At 41.4% G+C, this 21,412-nt stretch overlaps 1 protein-coding gene across 2 annotated transcripts in view; it reads left to right on the forward strand.

The window, feature by feature from the left end:
* Nucleotides 1-21,412, forward strand: part of grin1a (glutamate receptor, ionotropic, N-methyl D-aspartate 1a) — a 28,406-nt gene that overhangs the window by 3,359 nt on the left and 3,635 nt on the right. The window contains exons 2-21 of one of the 2 annotated variants that reach the window (XM_061294181.1): nt 135-269; nt 1,104-1,280; nt 5,350-5,412; nt 6,166-6,263; nt 7,297-7,418; nt 8,369-8,543; nt 9,129-9,273; nt 9,916-10,002; nt 10,279-10,414; nt 10,675-10,802; nt 11,438-11,602; nt 13,371-13,489; nt 13,739-13,851; nt 14,019-14,167; nt 14,834-14,991; nt 15,515-15,676; nt 15,979-16,088; nt 16,413-16,572; nt 19,527-19,596; nt 20,211-20,321. In XM_061294181.1, the coding sequence (XP_061150165.1) occupies nt 135-269; nt 1,104-1,280; nt 5,350-5,412; nt 6,166-6,263; nt 7,297-7,418; nt 8,369-8,543; nt 9,129-9,273; nt 9,916-10,002; nt 10,279-10,414; nt 10,675-10,802; nt 11,438-11,602; nt 13,371-13,489; nt 13,739-13,851; nt 14,019-14,167; nt 14,834-14,991; nt 15,515-15,676; nt 15,979-16,088; nt 16,413-16,572; nt 19,527-19,596; nt 20,211-20,321 (2,583 nt within the window). Of the gene's footprint in view, nt 1-134; nt 270-1,103; nt 1,281-5,349; nt 5,413-6,165; nt 6,264-7,296; nt 7,419-8,368; nt 8,544-9,128; nt 9,274-9,915; nt 10,003-10,278; nt 10,424-10,671; nt 10,803-11,437; nt 11,603-13,370; nt 13,490-13,738; nt 13,852-14,018; nt 14,168-14,833; nt 14,992-15,514; nt 15,677-15,978; nt 16,089-16,412; nt 16,573-19,526; nt 19,597-20,210; nt 20,322-21,412 lie in introns of both variants that reach the window. The other variant, XM_061294182.1, reaches the window with a different exon arrangement.

Below are 21,412 nucleotides of genomic sequence, written 5' to 3' on the forward strand. Positions count from 1 at the left end.
GCTGGAGTTGTGCATTGCGGAAGTGAATTCCCTACTTTTGTCTCGCATGTCTGGCCTGTTAGATACACAAACAATGTAAATATTCTAAGCAACTTTGTTTTAGAGTCTCAATTCAAAGGATTGTGCCCTTGCAGGTCTACGCCATCCTGGTGAGCCACCCACCCCAATCCAATGACCACCTGACTCCGACACCAGTCTCCTACACTGCAGGCTTCTATCGCATCCCCGTGGTGGGGCTCACCACTCGCATGTCCATTTACTCAGACAAGGTATGTGCTTTGGGAAATAATGTGAATACGATTCAGGCTGAGTGGAATGAAGAAAGAGAAAGGACAGAGACTACGTGAAGTCAGAAAGTCCCCTGGGAGGACTTCACAAGCTTCCAAGATTAAATGGCCCATCACTATCCATTAGAGGGCGGATGATTGAGTATGTTCCCAGCATGAAATTGAAAGAAGGCCATCAATAATGTCTTTGACCTGAATTAGGATTTTATGAAGCGCCAACCATCAACAATTAATTTTTAAAGAGAAGACATCAATTTGTGCTTTGACACTTGGATTTATTTTTAAGTTTTTCTTCTTTTTAACTCGAGAACATGCCCAAGAAATGATAATGTGACAGCACTGGCGAGCTATTTTTAAAAGAGGCTAGCGGGCTACTAATCGGGCACAATGTTGGTCATACAGGGGACAATTTGGCTGCTTCGTTGGAACATTGTTCTCCTTCTTGAGTACAAAAATATTTGACTTGAGACAATGTGGTCTGAACAATAACAGCCTAGAGCCCAAATGCTTCATTTGTATTCTAGACCGTTCATTGTGAATCAGTCCCAGAGCTACACTTTTCTCCTTTTCTATCTCAGGGGGTCCGCAAAACAAAAAAATAATTTTACATATCTTTAGGATATTTATTGGATGTTCCTTATGGTGAACTTGGGGCAAATTTGATTAAAAAAAAAAAAATCCTGTTAATTTTCTTTTTTAAATTTGTGTGCATTTTAATTTTTAAATGTTTCCAACAAAGTAAACGATGAACATGTTCCTCACATTTGATTACACGTGCAAACCATGACATTTCAAGTAAAATCTCGTTTATCCCAGAGTATCCATCTGTCCTTTCTGCGGACCGTCCCACCCTACTCGCACCAAGCGCACGTGTGGTTTGACCTGATGCGCGAGTTCAACTGGAACCATATTATCCTGATTGTGAGCGATGACCACGAGGGCCGAGCTGCTCAGAAGAGGCTGGAGACGCTGCTGGAGGAGAGAGAAACCAAGGTGAGATGCTCTGTCTCCGAGGCAAATTTGCCCCCCTTCCTCTCACCTCCCAAACTGTTTCCCTCTCTGTTACGTGGCCCCATCTCTCTCTCACCATTGTGTAAACATTTGCTAACATTCAAGAGACATCAACAGCGTCTAATGTGGTCTACTTTTGACAAAAGTTTGTGCGTTTATTTGCTCATCTTCACGTTGCTTTTCGCCATAGTCTGAAATTATCCCATGTCTATCAACATTGGGAGCCAAATAGTGGACTTTGATGTGAGGCTTTGCAAACCATCATTGATGGAAGTCATGGAGTCTTTTGGAGGAGGTCGTGGTCAGGGTAATTTTCCACTTAGATGTTTGTATTTATTGTAGCGCACTGGAATGATTTTTATGTAGCGCTGATGCATGCATTTTTGTATGCCTCTGAGCTATGGAAATGGGTCACTGAAATGCTGATCTTCCATGAGGCAAATCTCATATGACCTGCAATGATGCAAAAGGGTGGTAGAGGAAGTGAAGAAAAGCATCTTTCTCATCTATTTAATAAGCTGAAATTACCCAAGGGTATCTTTTTTTTTTTCTTTACACTCTCATTGTGCCTCTCTAGGCCTCTTGACTGTAATTGTGTATCAGAGTGAAATGAGTCCCGATTCAGAGGTTTAATTAAATCAGAAGGCGAAGACATGGCCAATATGATGTTCCGACTTGAGGCAAGTCACAGGAAGGCTGTGAAAGCTGTTGAAATAAGTGACCTGGATCAGCACTGATTAACACGGAGCTTCTTAAACGCTTTGGATTTTCATCACACTCGATTGGCTACTCTGCACTTTAAATGATGCTACTGACATTTAAAATCCACTCGCGGTAACTCAGGAAAATTGTGTGTCTGAAAGACATTTTGATTAGAACCCAGGAAGTCGTTCTTTATTCTCCATCCTAAAATGAAGTGGCAGGCCCCGTCGGAAATGGGGAAATATTGAGTAGGCTTTTTCTGCTCTCTTAACTGACTGTCATCTTATCACGCTATAATTCAGAGACTGTAATTATGAAATGAAACTACCTACCTTCAAATGATGGGAAATAGATTTATAATATAATAATTTTGGTCATAACTTTCCCAACACTATGACGAACATCAGAAATGAATAATTCCCCCACATTGTCAGTGCATATAAACTGAATTTAAATCATATTTCCCTGGGAACTGTGTTTCAAATAAGACTAAAAATACATCAGTGAGACATTAATGTTGCACTTGCTTTCCCTCAATCTGATATTATGCTTGATTTTAAATCAGTCCATTCTAAATTATAGTAAGTCACTACAACAACAACGACAACAAAAATCCACAAGAACATTTTCACTTACACTTTGAGTGTTTTATGTATGTAATTATACTGAGTTGGACCACCACATCTCATCATGCTCTAATTAAAAGAGGAATATTGTGGTTAATCACATAGTTGAGCTGCACCGATGCAGAAAATTGACACTATTTTTAGCGAGCCATGAGCGAGGTCATTTAGTCACTGGGGGATCACTCACACCACCAGCAAAGAAGGTCCGGACATTTTGGATTTAGTCAGAAAGCAAAAGTGACTAACGCAACATTAAATATGAATGTTTAGACGTGGACACAGAAATAGAGCACTCAGAAACAAACTCTCAGGGGGGGAAAAAAAAGACCAACACAATTTCTTCTCATGTGGAATAGCACCAGAATATTCCGAAGCGGCGAGACGTGCTTTGAGATAAATGCTTCAACACTCAACTATGATTCAAATTCAATTTTTTAATTATTTAAAATGCTTTAAAATTGCAGCATCCCCTGAGAAGGAAAATATTCAATAATTTAGCTTTAACATCTGATTTAAGAGTAAGCTATGCAATTTTATTGGTTTCTACTTGAGTTTCACACGTTTTATTTTATTTTATTTTTTTAACTGAAGCTCAAGCACGCTACAAACCTACAGATTTGTTTGCTCATTTAAGTTATTTTAAGAGCCAGTCCAAAAATGCAGTTCAACAGCTGCAGTGAAGTAGAAAATCCCGTACGTGAAATTTTCATATTAAATTTACTTTGATGCATATTGGGGTCACCACAAGAGTTTTTTTAATTTAGAACAGGGGCGTTTAATATGGCCTCTGCGGTGATTATATCATGATGGAAATTTACTGGAAAATACAGCTGGACAGGTTTGAGAGGAGACGGGACACAGCAAAAACGTCACAAAATATAGAAAGAGCTGTCTAAAACTGATAATGATGACTATAAAGTTCTATATGAGTCGGTTTGTATCTATTTCATGTAGACCGGGAAGGTCGTGCTAAACTCCGAGTGGAAGAGATCCAACGACTAGCAAAAGGCAGATTGAACGTGTATAGCCCCAATCGTTTCAGGCCAAGGATGTTCTGCTGTGCTCGCACTTCACACGGTGGGTAAACAGCACATAGGCAGGAATGTATATCAGAATGTGACACTGATTAGGTGGCTGCCCACTGGGAAAGCATTTTGCTGGCATTGCTAGTTGCTGCAAGCACACAACACGCGAGGAAAAGATTGTGTTGTTGCTCTTCTGCTTTTATCATCTGTTTAATTGAAGGTTTGTTGAAGGAAGTTCATAAATGTCAGCGTCACTTGAGCAGTGCATCTTGGTCTTATGTAGTGTTAGTAATTCTGGATGGAGTGATGGGTGCATAAGATTGTGGATTGTTTTTTCCTTTTTTTTTGAAGGCTGGAATTAAAACAGATGTGTATTAAGTGTAGACATTTTATTTGCTCTACATTTGATTAATGACATAAGCACTTTATTAACACTCGGGAAAAAACCCAGAGACTAACATTTAATTTCTCCAATTCATGGATACTATTTATCACACACAGACAATAAAGTTAACAGATGAGCCACCTTATTGATTTCCTCTAACAGTCTCAAGGGTGAAGTGCAGACTCTTCTTATAACATGTCGTAAATGATTTGGCTCCAAAATAAAGATTATTTTATATTTCAGGTTTCAAAATTATCAGCCGCCAACCCGCCAAATGGGAGTCACAATTCATTTTGGCTTTTTCGTGATAAAAATTGTGCCGGATCAGATTAATAATAATTTTGGTAAATGGAAGTTTATTCCTTGCCACCAGTGTCCAGTAGTGACACTAGTCCTAATATTCCAAGACAGTGGTCAGAATAGCTAGTGGGCTAACTGCCACTCTCTTCCACACATAACTTCTATTCATACCGTCAAACCCGCACAGATGAATAAAGAACGTGTCGCCCTGTTGGTCAGGCAATTCACAGTTCTCTAGAGTGTTGTAGTTAAAAGCTGTGATAAGCAATTAGTTGATTTCAAGCGCGAAACATCAATACAATTAAATCTACTCGTCGACTAATTGGCTCCTACAAATAAAGGCATCTTCCCTAATATATGACTCTCCCAGCAAGCTCAGTTAAAGAAATAAATCCCTTGGGGATACGGAAATACGGTTGTACAGAGGACTCCCACAAAACTTTATTTAAGATTAATTTATTTATTGTTTGTTGTTTGTTTGCTTATCACACGGAAAAGACTTGTTGGAGTTTACCCTGTTTATTCCCTCCCACAATATATACACATATTTTTAATGATTTTTTTCATGAAATATATAATGGGCATCAGAAAACTGACTTTTGATATTTGTGGGTCAGCGTGGTCGCTATCCCCCGTGAGAAGCCGGTGTCGACTGTAAAATTCTAAAGTTGAAAAAGGCAATCCTTCTCGTCCTGGATTGATGTTTTTAGCTGGTACGAGTTTCTATTAATTTTATAGTGACGTAATATCCGTTGCAACTTATTAATGAATGAAATAATTAATTAACCACAGCTATGTATATTACTTGCTGCGTATTTGTACGTTGTAAGTCTGATTTGTATGACTGCTGCTGGTGTCTTAGCTGTCTTGATGTCTTTGCAAGCCTCACAATTAAAGATCCCAATTTGAAGCACAAGTGGAGATTTGTTGGAATGCTTTGCTGCCCTCCATTTTCAACTGTTTATAATATTTTTCTGTGTCTGCATATTTTCTCTGTGCACATTACTCATCAGAATAAAAAAAGGAACTATGAAAACCTCGACCAACTGTCCTATGACAACAAGCGAGGACCTAAGGTATACGTATTTGCATGGTCAATGCACGCCGCCCACCAACTTTCCGAACGTAGCAACTAGAAAATCCAGCCGAACCGGTCACCAGCCGACCCAGAAATGCCCTCCACCTCCCTTGGTAGCACGTGTTTTCTTTAATTTTTAATTTGAGAAATTCCCATGTCGTTTCAATGAAGAATGGTTTTGCTATGACAAACGTTTTCAGCAAGAAAAAAAAAAGAACCGTGAGCAGCGCCCTGGCTTTTATCATTTTCATTTTGAATTCCTAAAAAATGGGATGCATGTCCTCTGAAGTCTCACTTTCACGCAAAAAGAGTTTGCAAGTCTTTTTTCTTTGTGGAGAACCGGTGGCGTGGGAGCAACCCGTCTCCCGGATGCAACTTCCTCCTTACTTTTCAGCAGCTATTTTTTTTGGTTCTTGAGGCAAAATGTCCCTCTCACCTTCACCCGTTTTTAGTTATTGGTTGCATTGACCTTTTTCTTCCCCCCACCTAACACATGCACGTTCTTTTTTGGAGCCTTGATGATCCTCAGTTTGCATGTAAAACCAAATGCAAAAGGTTTTTTCCCCCCTACAAGCTTTTAATTTTTTTATATTCAGATGGTACCCGCCCACTGGATCGCTATTTTTTTTTTTTTTTGCCTCCCGTTTACAAAATATAATGGGCCAAAATTGAACCAAGCAGGTAAAGAGGCATCACGTTGTCCAAGGAATGGGAAGTAGCTGGCTTGACCTTTCTTATGCTCCGATCACAGGCAGAGAAAGTCCTCCAGTTCAGCCAGGAGACAAACTTAACGGCCCTGCTGCTGGAGGCCAAAGAACTGGAGGCCCGAGTCATCATCCTTTCCGCCAGGTGAGTTTTGCTTCATTGCACCTCTGTTAATAGAGTAAAGTGAATAAGAAAACACTCTTCCGTATATTCACACTTTAAAAAAATCACCTTTCATGTTGCTAATATGCTACTACTACTAACTTTGCCACGTTCTAAATCAGTACAACTGTGTTTATTGTAAAGACACAATTAGCATGTAACACTGGCGGAGCTAGAGGGGGGGGGGGCACCGGGGCACTATGCCACCCCCCCAAACACACCAACAAAAGTTTTTCAACATTTACACCCCCCAGAGTACTTTTTTTATCACCGTTTTCAGAAGAATTTGAGGTTTTGCAAACAAATTCCAGGTAGCGTAGGAATACTTGTTAAAGCATTTTAGTTTTTAACTGTTTTTATGCTAACAGTCCACCTGTTCTCAAATACCGTTTTTTTCCATGTATAATGCGCCCCCACGTATAATACGCACCCTAAAAATGGCATGTTGATGCTGGAAAAAAGCCTGTACCCATGTTAAATACGCACCCAAATTTTGACTCCTACTTAAGTCCGTAAACGTAAAATTATTTCAGAAAAAAGATAAACTTTGGGAACAACCGGATGTTATTCTGCCGGTCAGTATCACTGCGCATGCGCTAGCAAACTCAATAGCGAAGAAATGTTTCGGATTTGTGTAGAGTACATTGTGACAGCAAACGAGCAGGTGATCGAGCAAGCGTCTGATACGAGGGCAATGTGTTCGTATGGAGCGTGTATGAAGTGAACAGCAGAGAAGAAAGCGCATCTGTAATGGCGGCCTCCGTATGATATCCGGACAAAAAATATATATATATTGTACCCATGTATAATGCGCACCCCAGATTTTAGGACAATAAATGAGTTAAATTTTGCGCATCATACATGGAAAAAAACGGTACTTCTTTCATTACCCGTACTGTAATTGCAAGTTCTTTCTTTCTGTCTTCATGAATTCCTTCTAATGGATCTTTCTTCATCATTCCTCCCCCACCTCAACGTCTTTTTCAACCTTGATGTCTCCGTCACGTCGTGCCAGTGAGGAAGACGCCGCCGCTGTATACAAGGCTGCCCGCTTCCTCAACATGACAGGCTCAGGCTACGTGTGGCTGGTGGGCGAGCGGGAGATGTCGGGTAAAGCGCTGAGTGAGGCGCCAGACGGTACGTTCATCAGTCAGCAGAGACCTGTGGCGAACACACCAGTTAACCCAGACGTAACTCAAAAGATAAATCACAACAAATACAGGATTAGTGAGCTTAACAATTGATATATTACTGTATATGATTTCACCATGGAACCAATGTGTGTCATGTGATGGATAAGCGTTTAAACGTTTAAGCACTGAGTGTTAAAGGTTTAAATGTGTTGTGTTCAGTGCTCCTTGTTTTCTTCAGTTGAATTGTGTCTTTCCTGGCTATTCATTGTGCTATTCTGCCATATTAATGTCCCGATTTCTAATGAACTATTAAGGAAGAGTTTTGCAACTGGTAGAATGGTAAGCTACAACAGCCTTTCTTGTTCTCATTGCTTCAGTTTTGCTCACTACATTGTATCACTTCATGGTCACCATTTTTTTGTCTCCCCTCCCTCGAAGTCACCTTCCACAACAAAACCCCTACTCAGAAAACATTTACGCTCCTCCCCCTTTTATTTTCTGTTGTGCTGTCATTGTCTCCACTTCCACTGCGGCTTCTTGAAGAAGTCGGTTGGACCTGGTTGCAATCAGAAAACTTAGCTGAAGTTGGATTATTGACTGGTGGTTTTGTTTTAACACAAGGAATAGTTTGCCTGATTCCCCAAGTTCTAAATAACAGGAAAAGAATAAATGAAATCCAACTTCAAGGGACTCTTTATACATGCTGTAAAAGGTCATCAGTAGCAAACAACAACAAAAAATATTGTTATTTATGTATGTTGCCCTGCCTGATGGGTTTTTTTTTTTGCAGGCAGGGCAATTAGATGCTACTACTGATGCGCCACCTTTATTCAGGATGTGTAAACTAGAGGCCCTATAAGTTTTGGCCCACTTTGAGCATTGCAAAAGGATCCTAGGAGGCAGCTCTATTTTTCAGGTCACTGATTGGGTGTTTGTCATTGGAATCGGTCATAGGTTTGATCGGCCTGCAGCTCATCAACGGCAAGAACGAGTCGGCTCATATCAATGATGCAGTGGCGGTGGTTGCTCAGTCCATCCAGGAGCTATTTGAAAAGGAAAACATCACTGAACCACCAAGAGGATGTGTAGGCAACACCAACATCTGGAAAACAGGACCTCTCTTCAAAAGGTAAGCTGTCAATTTTTTAGCACATTTTTTTGTATTCAAATTTTATAGAAATCTGCATTTTGGAAATGCTCACAGCAACAATGAATGTGAAGTATAAACAAAATGACAAAACTGAAAACAAACTTACATATTCTTGTAGGGCTTTAAGAGATATTATTTTGACCTTTGGAGGAAAAGGTCATTGTCAGTCAGTTCATATTTGTTAGTGCTGTGCTAAATGTTCGGATCTCTCAGGCTAACTTTAAAGATTGGTAAAAGCTAACATTAGGCTGTGTCAAATTTGTGCCTTTTTAATAACAACGACTGGTTGCCATGACAAATACATAGTACCAAACAAATTGTATCTGTGACACAAAAAATTGCTGTACTTGCCAGCTGACCTTCAAGTGACCCATTTACAAAGCTTTTTAAGCAGAAAAAAAATCCCCCTACAGATGCGTGATTAAAATGGCTGACATCAGCTGAAGAAGATGCGCTAAGCTCTCTTGAGAAGATATGCACACAGCAAATTAGTTTATGCTCGCACACACATCCACTGTCTCATTATGCACATAGGCTCTAATGATTCTTGTTTTCTTGCCAAAGGGTGCTCATGTCATCTAAATACCCAGAAGGCCTCACAGGACGTGTGGAGTTCAATGACGACGGAGACAGGAAGTACGCCCACTACAGCATTCTCAACTACCAGAAGAGTCGACTCATTCAAGTGGGCGTTTATAATGGGACGCAGGTAAATTAACAGCCACCGCAAATATGTACGGCTAATCACTTTCAAGAACATTTCAGATTACTTGCTTTTTTTTTTTTTAGTGTGGTGTTTATAGGACAACTTCAATGCATTGTTCTTTGTGTTTTTTTATTAAATCTTGGATGTTGTCTTACCATATATAAAAAGCAAATTTTTCCCAATTTTCAAAGAATTGGGACAAGACAAAAAGGAAAGACTGAATCAAGGGATTTAAGAAATTACATTTGCTGCATACTGTGTCCTTGGACAAAGTTGGAAAACAGCGACACTTGTGTCGGAGCGGTGGCGAGAGTGGATGAGCCCATGATCTGATTGGCTGGGAAAATTAAGAACTCACCGAATTTATAATGAGTTTTAAATAAGAAATATATGTCTGTTTATTACTTGGTTTATCGGCAAAATATAAAAATATCAGCAGTTTGTATTGATCTTTATTACAAATTTACAAAACAAAAGAACTCGTATGGCATAGAAGTAGTCGTTTATGACACTTGAAGCCAAAGGGCAATCATAGCACAGCTGTAGTTATCTAAATTATTTATAAATGATGCTTTCTCCAAACGCCTCCTGTCAGCAGTCACCCAAGAAACTGTGTGTGCATGTGTGTGTGTGGTTTCCTTGTAGGTGGTAATGAACAATCAGCGCAAGATTATCTGGCCCGGCGGGGAGACGGAAAAACCTCAGGGCTTCCAGATGTCGACTCGATTAAAGGTAAGGTGACTTCGCATCCACACAATGATGTTATAGTCACGTCCATATACGAAGTGCGATAAATAACTTCTGTTCCTTGTGAGACAGTGTGCAGGGGGAAATGAAGCCACTCCATATCCATGAGAGCTGCAGCAATCGATCAAATATTTCTTTTCAAAAACATGCTCATGACTGATGTGCTTATATTCCAGCATCTGCATCATCGCTCGCTGGTCCCGTTGGTTAGAAAACAGCAAAAACGTTGTCATCAACAGCTTTCTGTCCTATTTGTTGTAGATAGTGACAATACACCAGGAGCCATTTGTTTATGTGAAACCCACTATGCCAGATGGAACATGCAAGGAGGAAATGACATTAAATGGAGTCTTAATTAAAAAGGTGATCTGCACTGGGCCCAATGAGACCATCCCAGGTAACAAATCAGGGACGTTTACATCAATGTGCTTTCAACGCACATACACCTACTGGAGATGCATACATATATATGCAGTAGGTATCTATATATGTATGCATGTAGCCGAGTGTGCCATGGTGACTGATCAAGGTGTGTGTCTCAGAGCGAATGAAATCTGCAGAAGGGGAGCGTGATGCATTTGTCTAGTCAGCAAGCGCCGGATAAGGACTTCAAATCATGATGGTGGATTGTAACTCGCAACCTTTTTCTGGTTACAGGACGCCCAATTGTGCCGCAGTGTTGTTATGGATTCTGCATTGATCTGCTGATCAAGCTCGCTATGACCATGAACTTTACCTACGAGGTTCATCTGGTGGCTGATGGGAAATTTGGAACGCAGGAGCGGGTCGGTGTCACGTTACTTCACTATTTGAATGCAGAAATTACGTACATTTTTTTTCTCACATTTTGCTCTGTAAATTTCAAAGTTGGTCATTTATCCTACCATTCTAGGTTGAGATGGTAATTCAAAATTTGGTGCAATAGAAGTAAAACTATTTAAATGATTAAGATTCTTTTATTTTTCAAGTTATTTTTATTTTATTTAAAATTATTTCGCTAATTATTATACAATAAATAAACCTTGCTGTCATTAGATGTTGAAAAAAGTGATGACTACTAAATAAAGGCACACGTATCGAGTTTGAAACAATGTGGCCATGAAAGAAGAACAAAACAGGAAGTATTTTAACACAGCATAGTTGTAACAATCCTGATTTCTATTTCAACAGAAAGTGACGGCTGTAGGTTGATTTGATCATTTACCATTTTTGCTTTTATTTCCAAATCTCTATTATTAATTTTAAAGTGAGCTTTTAGTAAATCATGATAATTTCTTTGACACATTACTGCTTCTGCAAGAGTTGTCTACACTCTCTCAAACAAATGTGTAAATTATATTGGACACCTTCTGAATAACTTTTCTGGAATTAAGCGGTGGTCATTGATAGTGTCCCGATTTCTATGTTAACGGGGCTCCAGGTGAACAACAGTAACAAGAAAGAGTGGAATGGCATGATGGGAGAGCTCCTGGGGGGCCTGGCTGACATGATTGTTGCCCCGCTGACTATAAACAACGAACGAGCCCAGTACATTGAGTTCTCCAAACCCTTCAAATATCAAGGTCTTACTATCCTTGTTAAAAAGGTAAGTTCACCCGTTTGGCTTTGCTGTCAAGTTAGGTAAGCACCAACTGATGAGCATGTAAAGTCCAAGTTTATGTTCCTAGATAAGATTTGGCCCGAGTGCAGCTAAAATGGAATTCATTTTGATAGTATTATTGCATTTGATTTTTAATTCTTTGTTTTTCCATTTTTATGCAAGTATAAAAGATAATTGTGATTGAATATGTTGTTAAACTTATTTAACAAAGATGTTCAGCTGGTGTGATTTGTGATCACATTGTTTCATATCAGAACAGAAGCATAATCAGACGAGGAGATGATGAACATCAATCTGTAAAGATGTTGTCGTAGGAGTTGAATTGAATGCTTCTGCCATGGTTTACTGCAGTGGTTCCCAAAGTGGGCGGTACGGCCCCCCTGGGGGCGGTGGAAAGCTCTGGGGGGGCGGTGAGGAAGAAAGGGGCGGTAGGGGGGCGGTAGGGGGGCGGCAGTCGATTTGTACACAACACGCACGCCGCTCTGGCCCAGTCAGATACGACAGCATAGCTACAAAAGCAAAAGCTCAGGTTTGTAATTTCAAGCTTGTAATGTTCAGAATTTTATCTTATAATAAAAACCGCATTCTGGCGGTCAACATCATCTTGAGTTCAAGTCAACATGAAATTGGGGACTCGCCAGAACGCGCCGTGTTGTGTTGTGTTGAGCTGGTTAGGGCAATGGTCCCCAACCACCGGGCCGCGGCCCGGTACCGGTCCGTGGGTCACTTGGTACCGGGCCGCCAAGCCGCACAGAATTTTTTTTTATCGACGATCAATTAATTCAGGTCAAGACGCTCGTCCCGGTCACGTGACATGTTTCCCCAGTCGAGCCCGCAAAGCTAATATGTGGCGACAGGCTAACTAACCAGGCAGTGAAGCATTCAAAACTGCTTCAACACATGGAGACCAAGCATCCTGCAATAAAAGACAAACCTTAAATCACTTCGGGTGTCATTGTCTCCGATTACGTCTAGATGGGACCGGCTCGTTTCTGAGAAACAAACTCAGTGCTCCCACTAATTCAACGTAATGGTAATGATATTATAAATGTATTATTTATTTATTTATATAAATGTATTATTTATTTATATAAATGCCGGTCCGCGAAAATATTTCTGACATGTAACCGGCCCGTGGCGCAAAAAAGGTTGGGGACCACTGCCTTAGATCACGTCCGCCACCATTTTCTGTGAATAAATGGAAGAAAATGAATACATGAGAGGGTAAACTTGCTTTTCATACCTTCAATGTTGTCATTTTTGTCTTTAAGTAGGCCTATTTATGAAATGCGATTAGGAGGGGCGCTAGGAATTCACTGGGGAGCCAAAGGGGGCGCCAGCCTGCAAAAGTTTGGGAACCACTGGTTTACTGCTAGTCACTGTGTAAAATTAGTACATAAAACTATTTTAAACAAATTCTCATGCATTACATTTTACATTAAATGCCATCAAGAATGAAATTACCCAATGTCATAACTTACACAATGAATTGACAGCAAGACAGAAATTTGGTTGACATTATCATCACATCATAACATACCGTAATTTCTGGACTATAAGTCGCACCGGAGTATAAGTCGCACCAGCCATAAAATGCCCAAAAAAGTGAAAAAAAAAAACATATATATGTATATAAGTCGCTCCTGAGTATAAGTCGCCCCCCCACCCAAACTATGAAAAAAAACGCGACTTATAGTCCGAAAATTACGGTACATCAAGACGTTGCTGAATGCGTTATCATGTGTGTTTTCAGGAAATCCCTCGCAGTACACTGGATTCGTTCATGCAGCCATTTCAAAGTACTCTGTGGCTGCTGGTGGGTCTTTCGGTACATGTGGTGGCGGTGATGCTTTACCTACTAGACCGGTTCAGGTACACAGGGAACCTGTGTGTGCGTGTGTGTGTGTGACTGCACCCCTGACCCCTATAAAGCTTCCGTTCAGAGAGAGGAGAAGATTGACTCCAACCATCCCACTGCTTTATCGCTGTGCTTCCTTCTTTGTACTTTTTCCTTCTTTTGGTCTTTCTGGCTTTATTCGCTCATGTTCAGTTCCTTACCTTGCCATCAGGCCGCCACGGTGTTTTCGAGGCACAGATTCTGACTGAATCTTTGTCCCGCAGCCCATTTGGAAGGTTTAAAGTAAACAGTGAAGAAGAAGAAGAAGATGCCCTCACCTTGTCATCTGCCATGTGGTTCTCTTGGGGAGTGTTGCTGAACTCTGGAATCGGAGAAGGTAAGCCGTAGGAGTTTGTCTTTTTGTTGAATGTGGCACCTGGTGGTGTGACGATACTCCCAGATGTCAAAGTAAAGGTATTCAAAAGCTTGTCTTGTTTCTTTGGTCTCTGGTTTTCTTTTTGGTTTTGTTTAATGTTTGGTTTGATTTTTATATTTGACTTGCAGGTGCACCTCGCAGCTTTTCAGCGAGAATCCTTGGCATGGTGTGGGCTGGCTTTGCCATGATCATTGTGGCTTCCTATACTGCCAACTTGGCTGCTTTCCTGGTGCTGGATCGGCCTGAGGAGCGCATCACCGGCATCAATGACCCAAGGGTACACGTCAACTCGACATCACTTCCAATCTCGTTCACCAAAGCGCAGCTTAAAATGTAAAAAAATAACTCATGTTGTACTACAGGGCAGTCAATATAAAACCCCTGTATGAGCGCCAAACAAAACACGTTTGCCATCTAGTGGTGAATGGTGCTATTACAACTTAAAACTACAGTTGGCTCCTGCATATTCGCAGTTTGCGGATTTGCACATTCATGGATTCTTTTTTCTATTTCCCCCCAATATTTCATATTTTGGATTTTTTCTCTATTTTTATGAGATTTCTTACCCCAATTCCCCGTTTTTATAAATGTTTGTCAGCGTTTATGGGAAAATCTGGCAGGTTTGTGAAATAAAAAAAATAAAATAATAATAATTATATAATTTAATGATAAATAATAATGTGTTTTAAATTAATCATGGAGTGTGCTTACAGGATCGCAGGCCGCCAGTTCTTCGTGACGAGTTTATGTTCTCGAAAAGAAATTGGAATGTCTAGTATAGTGAAATATCTGCAATGGAGAAGAAATTTATTTTGCATCAAAACTCTGTGAGGGTGTTTGTCATAAATTAATATGCAGATGTAATTTTCATACACGTCTACAGTCAGAAATTCTGGCAGCGGTTCTTGCAGTTTTATGACTATGTGACCGATCTTCTCTTCAGCTCAGAAATCCATCAGACAAGTTCATCTATGCCACGGTAAAGCAGAGCTCCGTGGACATCTACTTCCGGCGGCAGGTGGAGCTTAGCACCATGTACCGCCACATGGAGAAGCACAACTATGAGAGTGCCGCCGAGGCCATCCAGGCAGTGCGTGACAAGTGAGTCTCGGCCAGGCCGCGCTGTCCGGAGCGTGTTGGCTGGCTGCTCAACCTGTCAAGCACAAGGTCAATGCTGATCAGGAGAGGTTGGTGGGGGGGGGCTGGCGAGTCGAGGGACTCATGGACCTGTGGATCAGAAGGGAGCCGTAGGACTTACTATAGCTGTCTGTCTGATCCGGGCCCATGGCTCAACAGAGGCCAAACTATGGTGTGGACTTAGCAACCACGCAGGTAGAATAACAATAAGTGGAGAAGCGCCCCTTTTCAGGTTGTACCCAGATGACCATCTTTGAGATGGGGGGGAGGCGTGCTTACCCATCTGGAATTGGATAACAATTGGGCCATAGGCAGCGGTACTGATTACCGGTAAACGCTGAATGACACACAAGATCCGGTGCACGAGAGAGAAAGGGCCGCCGACGGTGAATGTGTATGTAGATCATTGTACTGTTGCACCGTAACCCCTCCTTCCCCTCCTCCTACTCCCCCTCCTCCCTCCTCCTGCCTACCCCCTCCCTCACAGCAAGCTGCATGCTTTCATCTGGGACTCTGCGGTGCTGGAGTTTGAAGCCTCGCAGAAGTGCGACCTGGTGACCACGGGAGAGCTGTTTTTCCGTTCGGGCTTTGGCATAGGCATGCGCAAGGACAGCCCCTGGAAACAGAATGTGTCCCTGGCCATTCTCAGGTCTGTCCCAGCCGAAGGTGCATTATTCGTCTGATTTTGAGTTTGTCTCTTTCTTATTGATATGATTTTATGGTCATGTATTGACCAGATTCAATCATTGCCTTTTGTCACATCTCACTATTTAGCTTCCCTTCCTGCCCTCACTGTTTGTCTGTATGTCTGTCTTTCTGTCTGTCTGTCTGTCTGCGTGTGTGACCGGTCGTGGTGACAGTCTCCTATTAGTTGCGATGAGGGTAGAAGCGACTCCAGCATCTCAGTTTTTTGCGTCGTGCATTAACTTTGTCACCTCTGACCCCTTGCAGTTCTCATGAGAACGGCTTCATGGAAGATCTAGATAAAACCTGGGTGAGATACCAGGAGTGTGACTCAAGGAGCAATGCCCCAGCCACACTCACCTTTGAAAACATGGCAGGTATGGTCCTTAAGGCTCAGAAAAAGCGTTAAAAGTGATTGGACAAAAACTGCAGTGGTAAGTGACTGTAGCCTTTTTTTGTCCAATACCTTTCCCGATTTTTTCTTTTGTGTGTGTTGGCGTGGGTCATACTGTCTATCGTACTGTGGCTTCATGGTCATAATATTAGCAATGTGTGGTTTTCAGTTGCCTGTGGGAGCTAGTTTAAAATCGACACGGCAACCACTGACCATGACTCACTGCGTCTATGCTCAGTGGGAGAAGCGTGTGTGTGTGTTTTTAAGATCACAATTCACTCTTTTCTCTCATTTTGTCTCCGTCCAGGGGTCTTCATGCTTGTGGCTGGTGGCATAGCAGCAGGAATCTTCCTCATCTTCATAGAAATAGCCTATAAGCGCCATAAAGACGCCCGCAGGAAGCAGATGCAGCTCGCCTTTGCGGCCGTTAATGTTTGGAGGAAGAACCTGCAGGTAAGAATGACTTCATTTTGTCCTCACCAGGGAAAGGTTAAAAGGCCCGGACTTCTCACATGGGTTCATATGTGAACATCATAGCAAAATTGAAGAGAAAAGCAATACACAAAAATATTCAAGTATAAAATCTACCTGGAGCAGTAAATCTTATACATAAATATTATGTAAACAACATTCACTTTACAAATAATAAGATAATAGTCTTCATGAGCCTTTAACAGACTGAACATCTGAATTAAAAAAGACATCTCCTTGTCCATAGCATGACGGTTTCGATTATTGCTTGTGTAATCTGTTTAAGGTCATATCATGCAAACATAAAAAAAAACTGAAATCCAATTTTCAATCGGTAAAAGCAATCACAGTTAGTTTGTCATGCAGTTCCATTATGCCATTATCGATTCCTCCAATTTGGCCGCAGCCCGTGGCCATCAAGACAAGCAGAGCGTAAAGACGTCAATTCCCTGCTGCTATCGGAGATACTATGTGGAGTTTGCATGTTCTCCCCGTGCCTGCGTGGGTTTTCTCTGGGCACTCCGGTTTCCTCCCACATCCCAAAAACATGCTTGGTAGGCCGATTGAGCACTCCAAATTGCTCCTAGGTGTGAGTGCGAGTCCGGATGGTTGTTTGTCTCTGTGTGCCCTGCAATTGGCTGGCAACCAGTTCAGGGTGTTCCCCGCCTACTGCCCGATAACTGCTGGGATAGGCTCCAGCACGCCCGTGACCCCCATGGGGACAGGCGGTATAGAAAATGGATGGATGGATCGAACTCAGTGAAATTGCTAAATCTAATGTCATCTAAACTATGATATTGTTATAAAATAATTTGTACATTTAGCTTGTAACTAATAACATGAAAGAAGCACCCATTTCCCCTTCAATAATATGGTTTCACTCCTTGAGTGGAGGGTCGGGACTCCAGGGAAGCTCCATGTAAATGCTAGCCACCTTGACTATGTGACGTGAGCCTTGCACCATATATGTTTATGATCCAGACCTCAGTGAAAAAGGTACAGTAGAAAATCCCAAGTGCCTATCAGCAAACCAATGTCTTCCTGAAAATGTCTGCCATTTTGCTGACGACTGTACCGTATAGTATGTCGTTGTTGTGAGCGTCCTGAAATGGATGTACATTCTGTGTATCTGTACAGCAGGCGATTGCATGCTGGGTAGGATGTGGGTGGGGGTGGGGTCGCTTCACAGAGAAAGGAGAGGTGCACACTTAATTTTATAAGTGGACCAGGATGGTTTAGATCCATGTCAACAACAATCACATTGATGTTTGTTTTTTTCAAGGCTAAACAAAGATGGCTCAAGCACGCTCATCTTTGCTCATTAACCATCTCCAGGGCCTTGGAGCTATATTGAAACCTCATGCGAGGAGTGCTGAAGGGAGCCCATGAGTTGAGCTAATCCAATATGTCCTGTGACAGATATTATTCATACTGTTTGGGTGCGCTGATATGATTGCTCACAGTTATCTCATTTTGACAAATGCAAAATGACAACTTGGTTATTTGGGACGCGAAACCATCACGATGGAAAATTTACCATTGCAGTGTATGTGGTCTCCTCTCTCTCTCAGTGCAACGACCATTAAGTCCCTGGAATCCCATTGCTGGCATTTTTTGACTGCTTATATGTGCAATCATATAAAAAAATAAAAAAATAATGCCTCACGATGGGCTAAGACCCATATATATATATATGAACAGACAATTGGAATATATGTACTTCTGACTAATCAAAATGTGTTCATGGAGCTCACTTCCCACTCCCTCAAAGTTGTTGATGCAGAAATTTGCTTTTCTGACCCTTCAGTGTCTGTAAAGTCTGCACACATAGGGAAACATTTAATTGCACTCTGAACAGACTTGTCATGTTAAAAGAAGTCATTCAAGAAACTGGTCATGTGAGTTGATGATTATGATGATGTTGATGATGATTATGCATAATATTGGCATGCTTCTATTTCCCTGGAAAAAAAAAAAACAGCCGTGACGCCTCCACCAATGTGATGACCGTGCATTCCCTGCACGGGAATGAAATGAAGTTTAAAAAAAAAAAGGCACTTGGTTCGGTTGGTGTTCTTGAAGAAAAGAAACACCTTGCGGCAGTTTCCCAGACCTTCATTATAAACTAACAAAAGATGTCATCTTCCAACAGGAGAGTCATATGTTATTCTTTATTAAAAACCAAGTGATGCGGTGCACCAGTCATTCCTTCTGCCAGCCTTCATCACGCCAACCATGCTGGCCACTGCCCACTCGCCCACTGATCACATGTCATCAGGGGGTTGAGAGGAACGTGCTGGATGGCAAAAACGCGCCCTTATAATAACACACGACCTGATGAAAAGGGTGCACTGCGAGTGCCAGTGCTGAAGATTATGAATTTGTCATGCTGTTTGTTTTGTGTTTATTTATGCTTTGTTTTTGCCATTTTCTTATCTTCCCATATAAGCATAAAATGTCCTAGCATGTCGAAATTCACACCACACTAACCTTATCCCCCCACCCCACCCCCAATTTACCTTTCCTTCTTCCACCTCTCGCTCATACTTTACTCATGTAATGTTTTTTTTCCCCAGTATAAAGTGTTAAGTATTATCCTTTCACGCATTAGCTGACTTCTGGTGTATAATTTGCATCTAGAGTCTGCATTTTCTTTCTGAAATATTCTGATGCCTTTCATCCCATTTCATTCCCTAAAGTGTGGGGTGAATTTCCATTATACCCTCGATGGTATAATGACTTTAAATGGGCTTCAGTTACAATTGCTTTTGTATTCCTCTTCCATATGCATTTTAGTGGCGCTCCACTAACCATATTGTAGCTTGACTTTTTATATTTGCCTGGCTTTGAATGTAGATGTTTGCTTTGCTAGTGGCTTTTTTCCCCCCTAAAATATTTTCCCTTTTCCTAATCCCTTGGCTTATGCATAAGGATATTCTTAACGATCAACTGGATGGACATTTATTTTATTTTTCTTTTCTTCCCCTATGCAGCCATCTTCCTCTCTAGAGACTCAGGATGTAAGAATACCTTAATATGAGTTCTTACATGCACACAAACACCAAATTGTTGAGCCGAGCGTAATGGTGGGGCACTCTGATGGTGACGGATATGGTTAAACAAATAATTGTTTTCTTTTCGAGTTTCTAAATAGGATGCATGTTGGAATATTGGCAAAAATCAAGTCAAAGTTATTGGGTATTTTTTTTATAGCTCTTTTTATTGAGTGTGTTGTTGATGAAAGGCCGTCGGAACTGTAAAGTGTGTTCTCAGGCACGAGTTGGCAATATTTGGGATAGTTGAATTAGTGCAACATGGTATCACACCCGCTGACATCTTTATGACCCATCCACTCATTCTAATGCATTTCTAGGAGCCCAACAATTGAACAACCGTGCGTGACATCTTTGCAGTAGCTGTGTGACAGCTTGCATAAAATATCTGAGTGCCCTCATATCATACGGTTAAACCCACTCACTCCCTGAGCACTCTCTATCTCCCTCTTTACTCATTTTGCTCCCATCGAATTAGAGCGTGACACTTGAAGTGGCTGGGAATGGGAGAGCTAAGTGAAAGCAAGGTGATCTCCTCAGGCATAGAACATGAATAATGTTTCTACATATATTTATTTTAGGATAGAAAAAGTGGTAGAGCAGAGCCCGACCCCAAAAAGAAAGCCTCTTTTAGGTCCATCAGTACCACCCTGGCCTCCAGCATCAAGAGACGTAGGTCGTCCAAAGACACGGTAAGGAGACCAAGAAGCAACATCTTCCCTTGTTTTATTCCTCCCTCTCTATTTTCTTCTCCTCTGTCCTCTCTGTTCACATCTCCATATCCGATCATGAGAGGCGTCCCATGCTTCACTCATCCATATCCACAGGGCTCAGCTGCCTCTGCCACGTGTCTGTCAGCTCAGCATTACCATCAAGCATCTATAGCGCCTCCACAGGCTGGAGTGCATCAGTGCAGGTCAGGTCAGGTCGTGAGCTTGAGTTAAGTGAGGCTGTCCGAAGGGGGAATTTTTATCCTCAATAGGAAGGTGTTTAGAAAAAAACAAATTAAATAGAATTAAAAAGCTGCCAGTGGTGCTTTGTCTTGGGCTGCTGGTTTGGTTGTGGAATCTGCCAAATGTTTGGTCCATGGACATGTTGTGATGCGTGTCTTGTAAATAAATGGTCGTGTGTGTGTTTTAAGTGTTTGTAATTAGTAAATTTTGCTGCTTTATATTCTATGTATTCACCTTTTCTTTGCACCGGTCCCGCACTTTGTCTGTTTGGTTTCTTTTGGTTGAACGCATGTCCTGCTGTCGTACCATTTTATCCCAAATTCTCTTTCAAGGTGATTACGCCTGCTGAGAAGAAAACTAACAAGGTTTCAAACTTTCAGGATTACTCATGGATTTATTTGTGTTATTCTCCAAATCTATTGCTTGTTTTTGCTTTGTCATATTTTGCTGTCATAATTATTGTTTATTTTTCAGTGTTGTGAACCGTTTGTGACCTTTTCAGGGTATTTACCAGGTGGTGAAGACTTTTTTTTTGGTTTATTTCTTTGATACTCCCTGAAGCAGTCCACTCCCACTGTTCTGCGATGCAAACTGATTTATTTGGTCTTCATTCCTCTTTTTCTCTTTTGTTGGTGCGCATTTGAGAGTATTAGTTTCATCGTTAGCTGTCAAAGGGCAAAAGTGATCCTGTGTGAGACAGCGCGTGTGTGGGTGTTTGTTGAATTGTCTCACTTTCTCTTGCGTTCATTGTCAATGTTATTACTGATCTTATTTTGAACAAAATCACCTGTACTCTCCCTTCTTGAGGTTCAGCAGTAGAATTGAAGAGA

This window comes from Syngnathus typhle, linkage group LG12 (assembly GCF_033458585.1).
Source record: "Syngnathus typhle isolate RoL2023-S1 ecotype Sweden linkage group LG12, RoL_Styp_1.0, whole genome shotgun sequence".
Lineage (NCBI taxonomy): Eukaryota > Metazoa > Chordata > Actinopteri > Syngnathiformes > Syngnathidae > Syngnathus > Syngnathus typhle.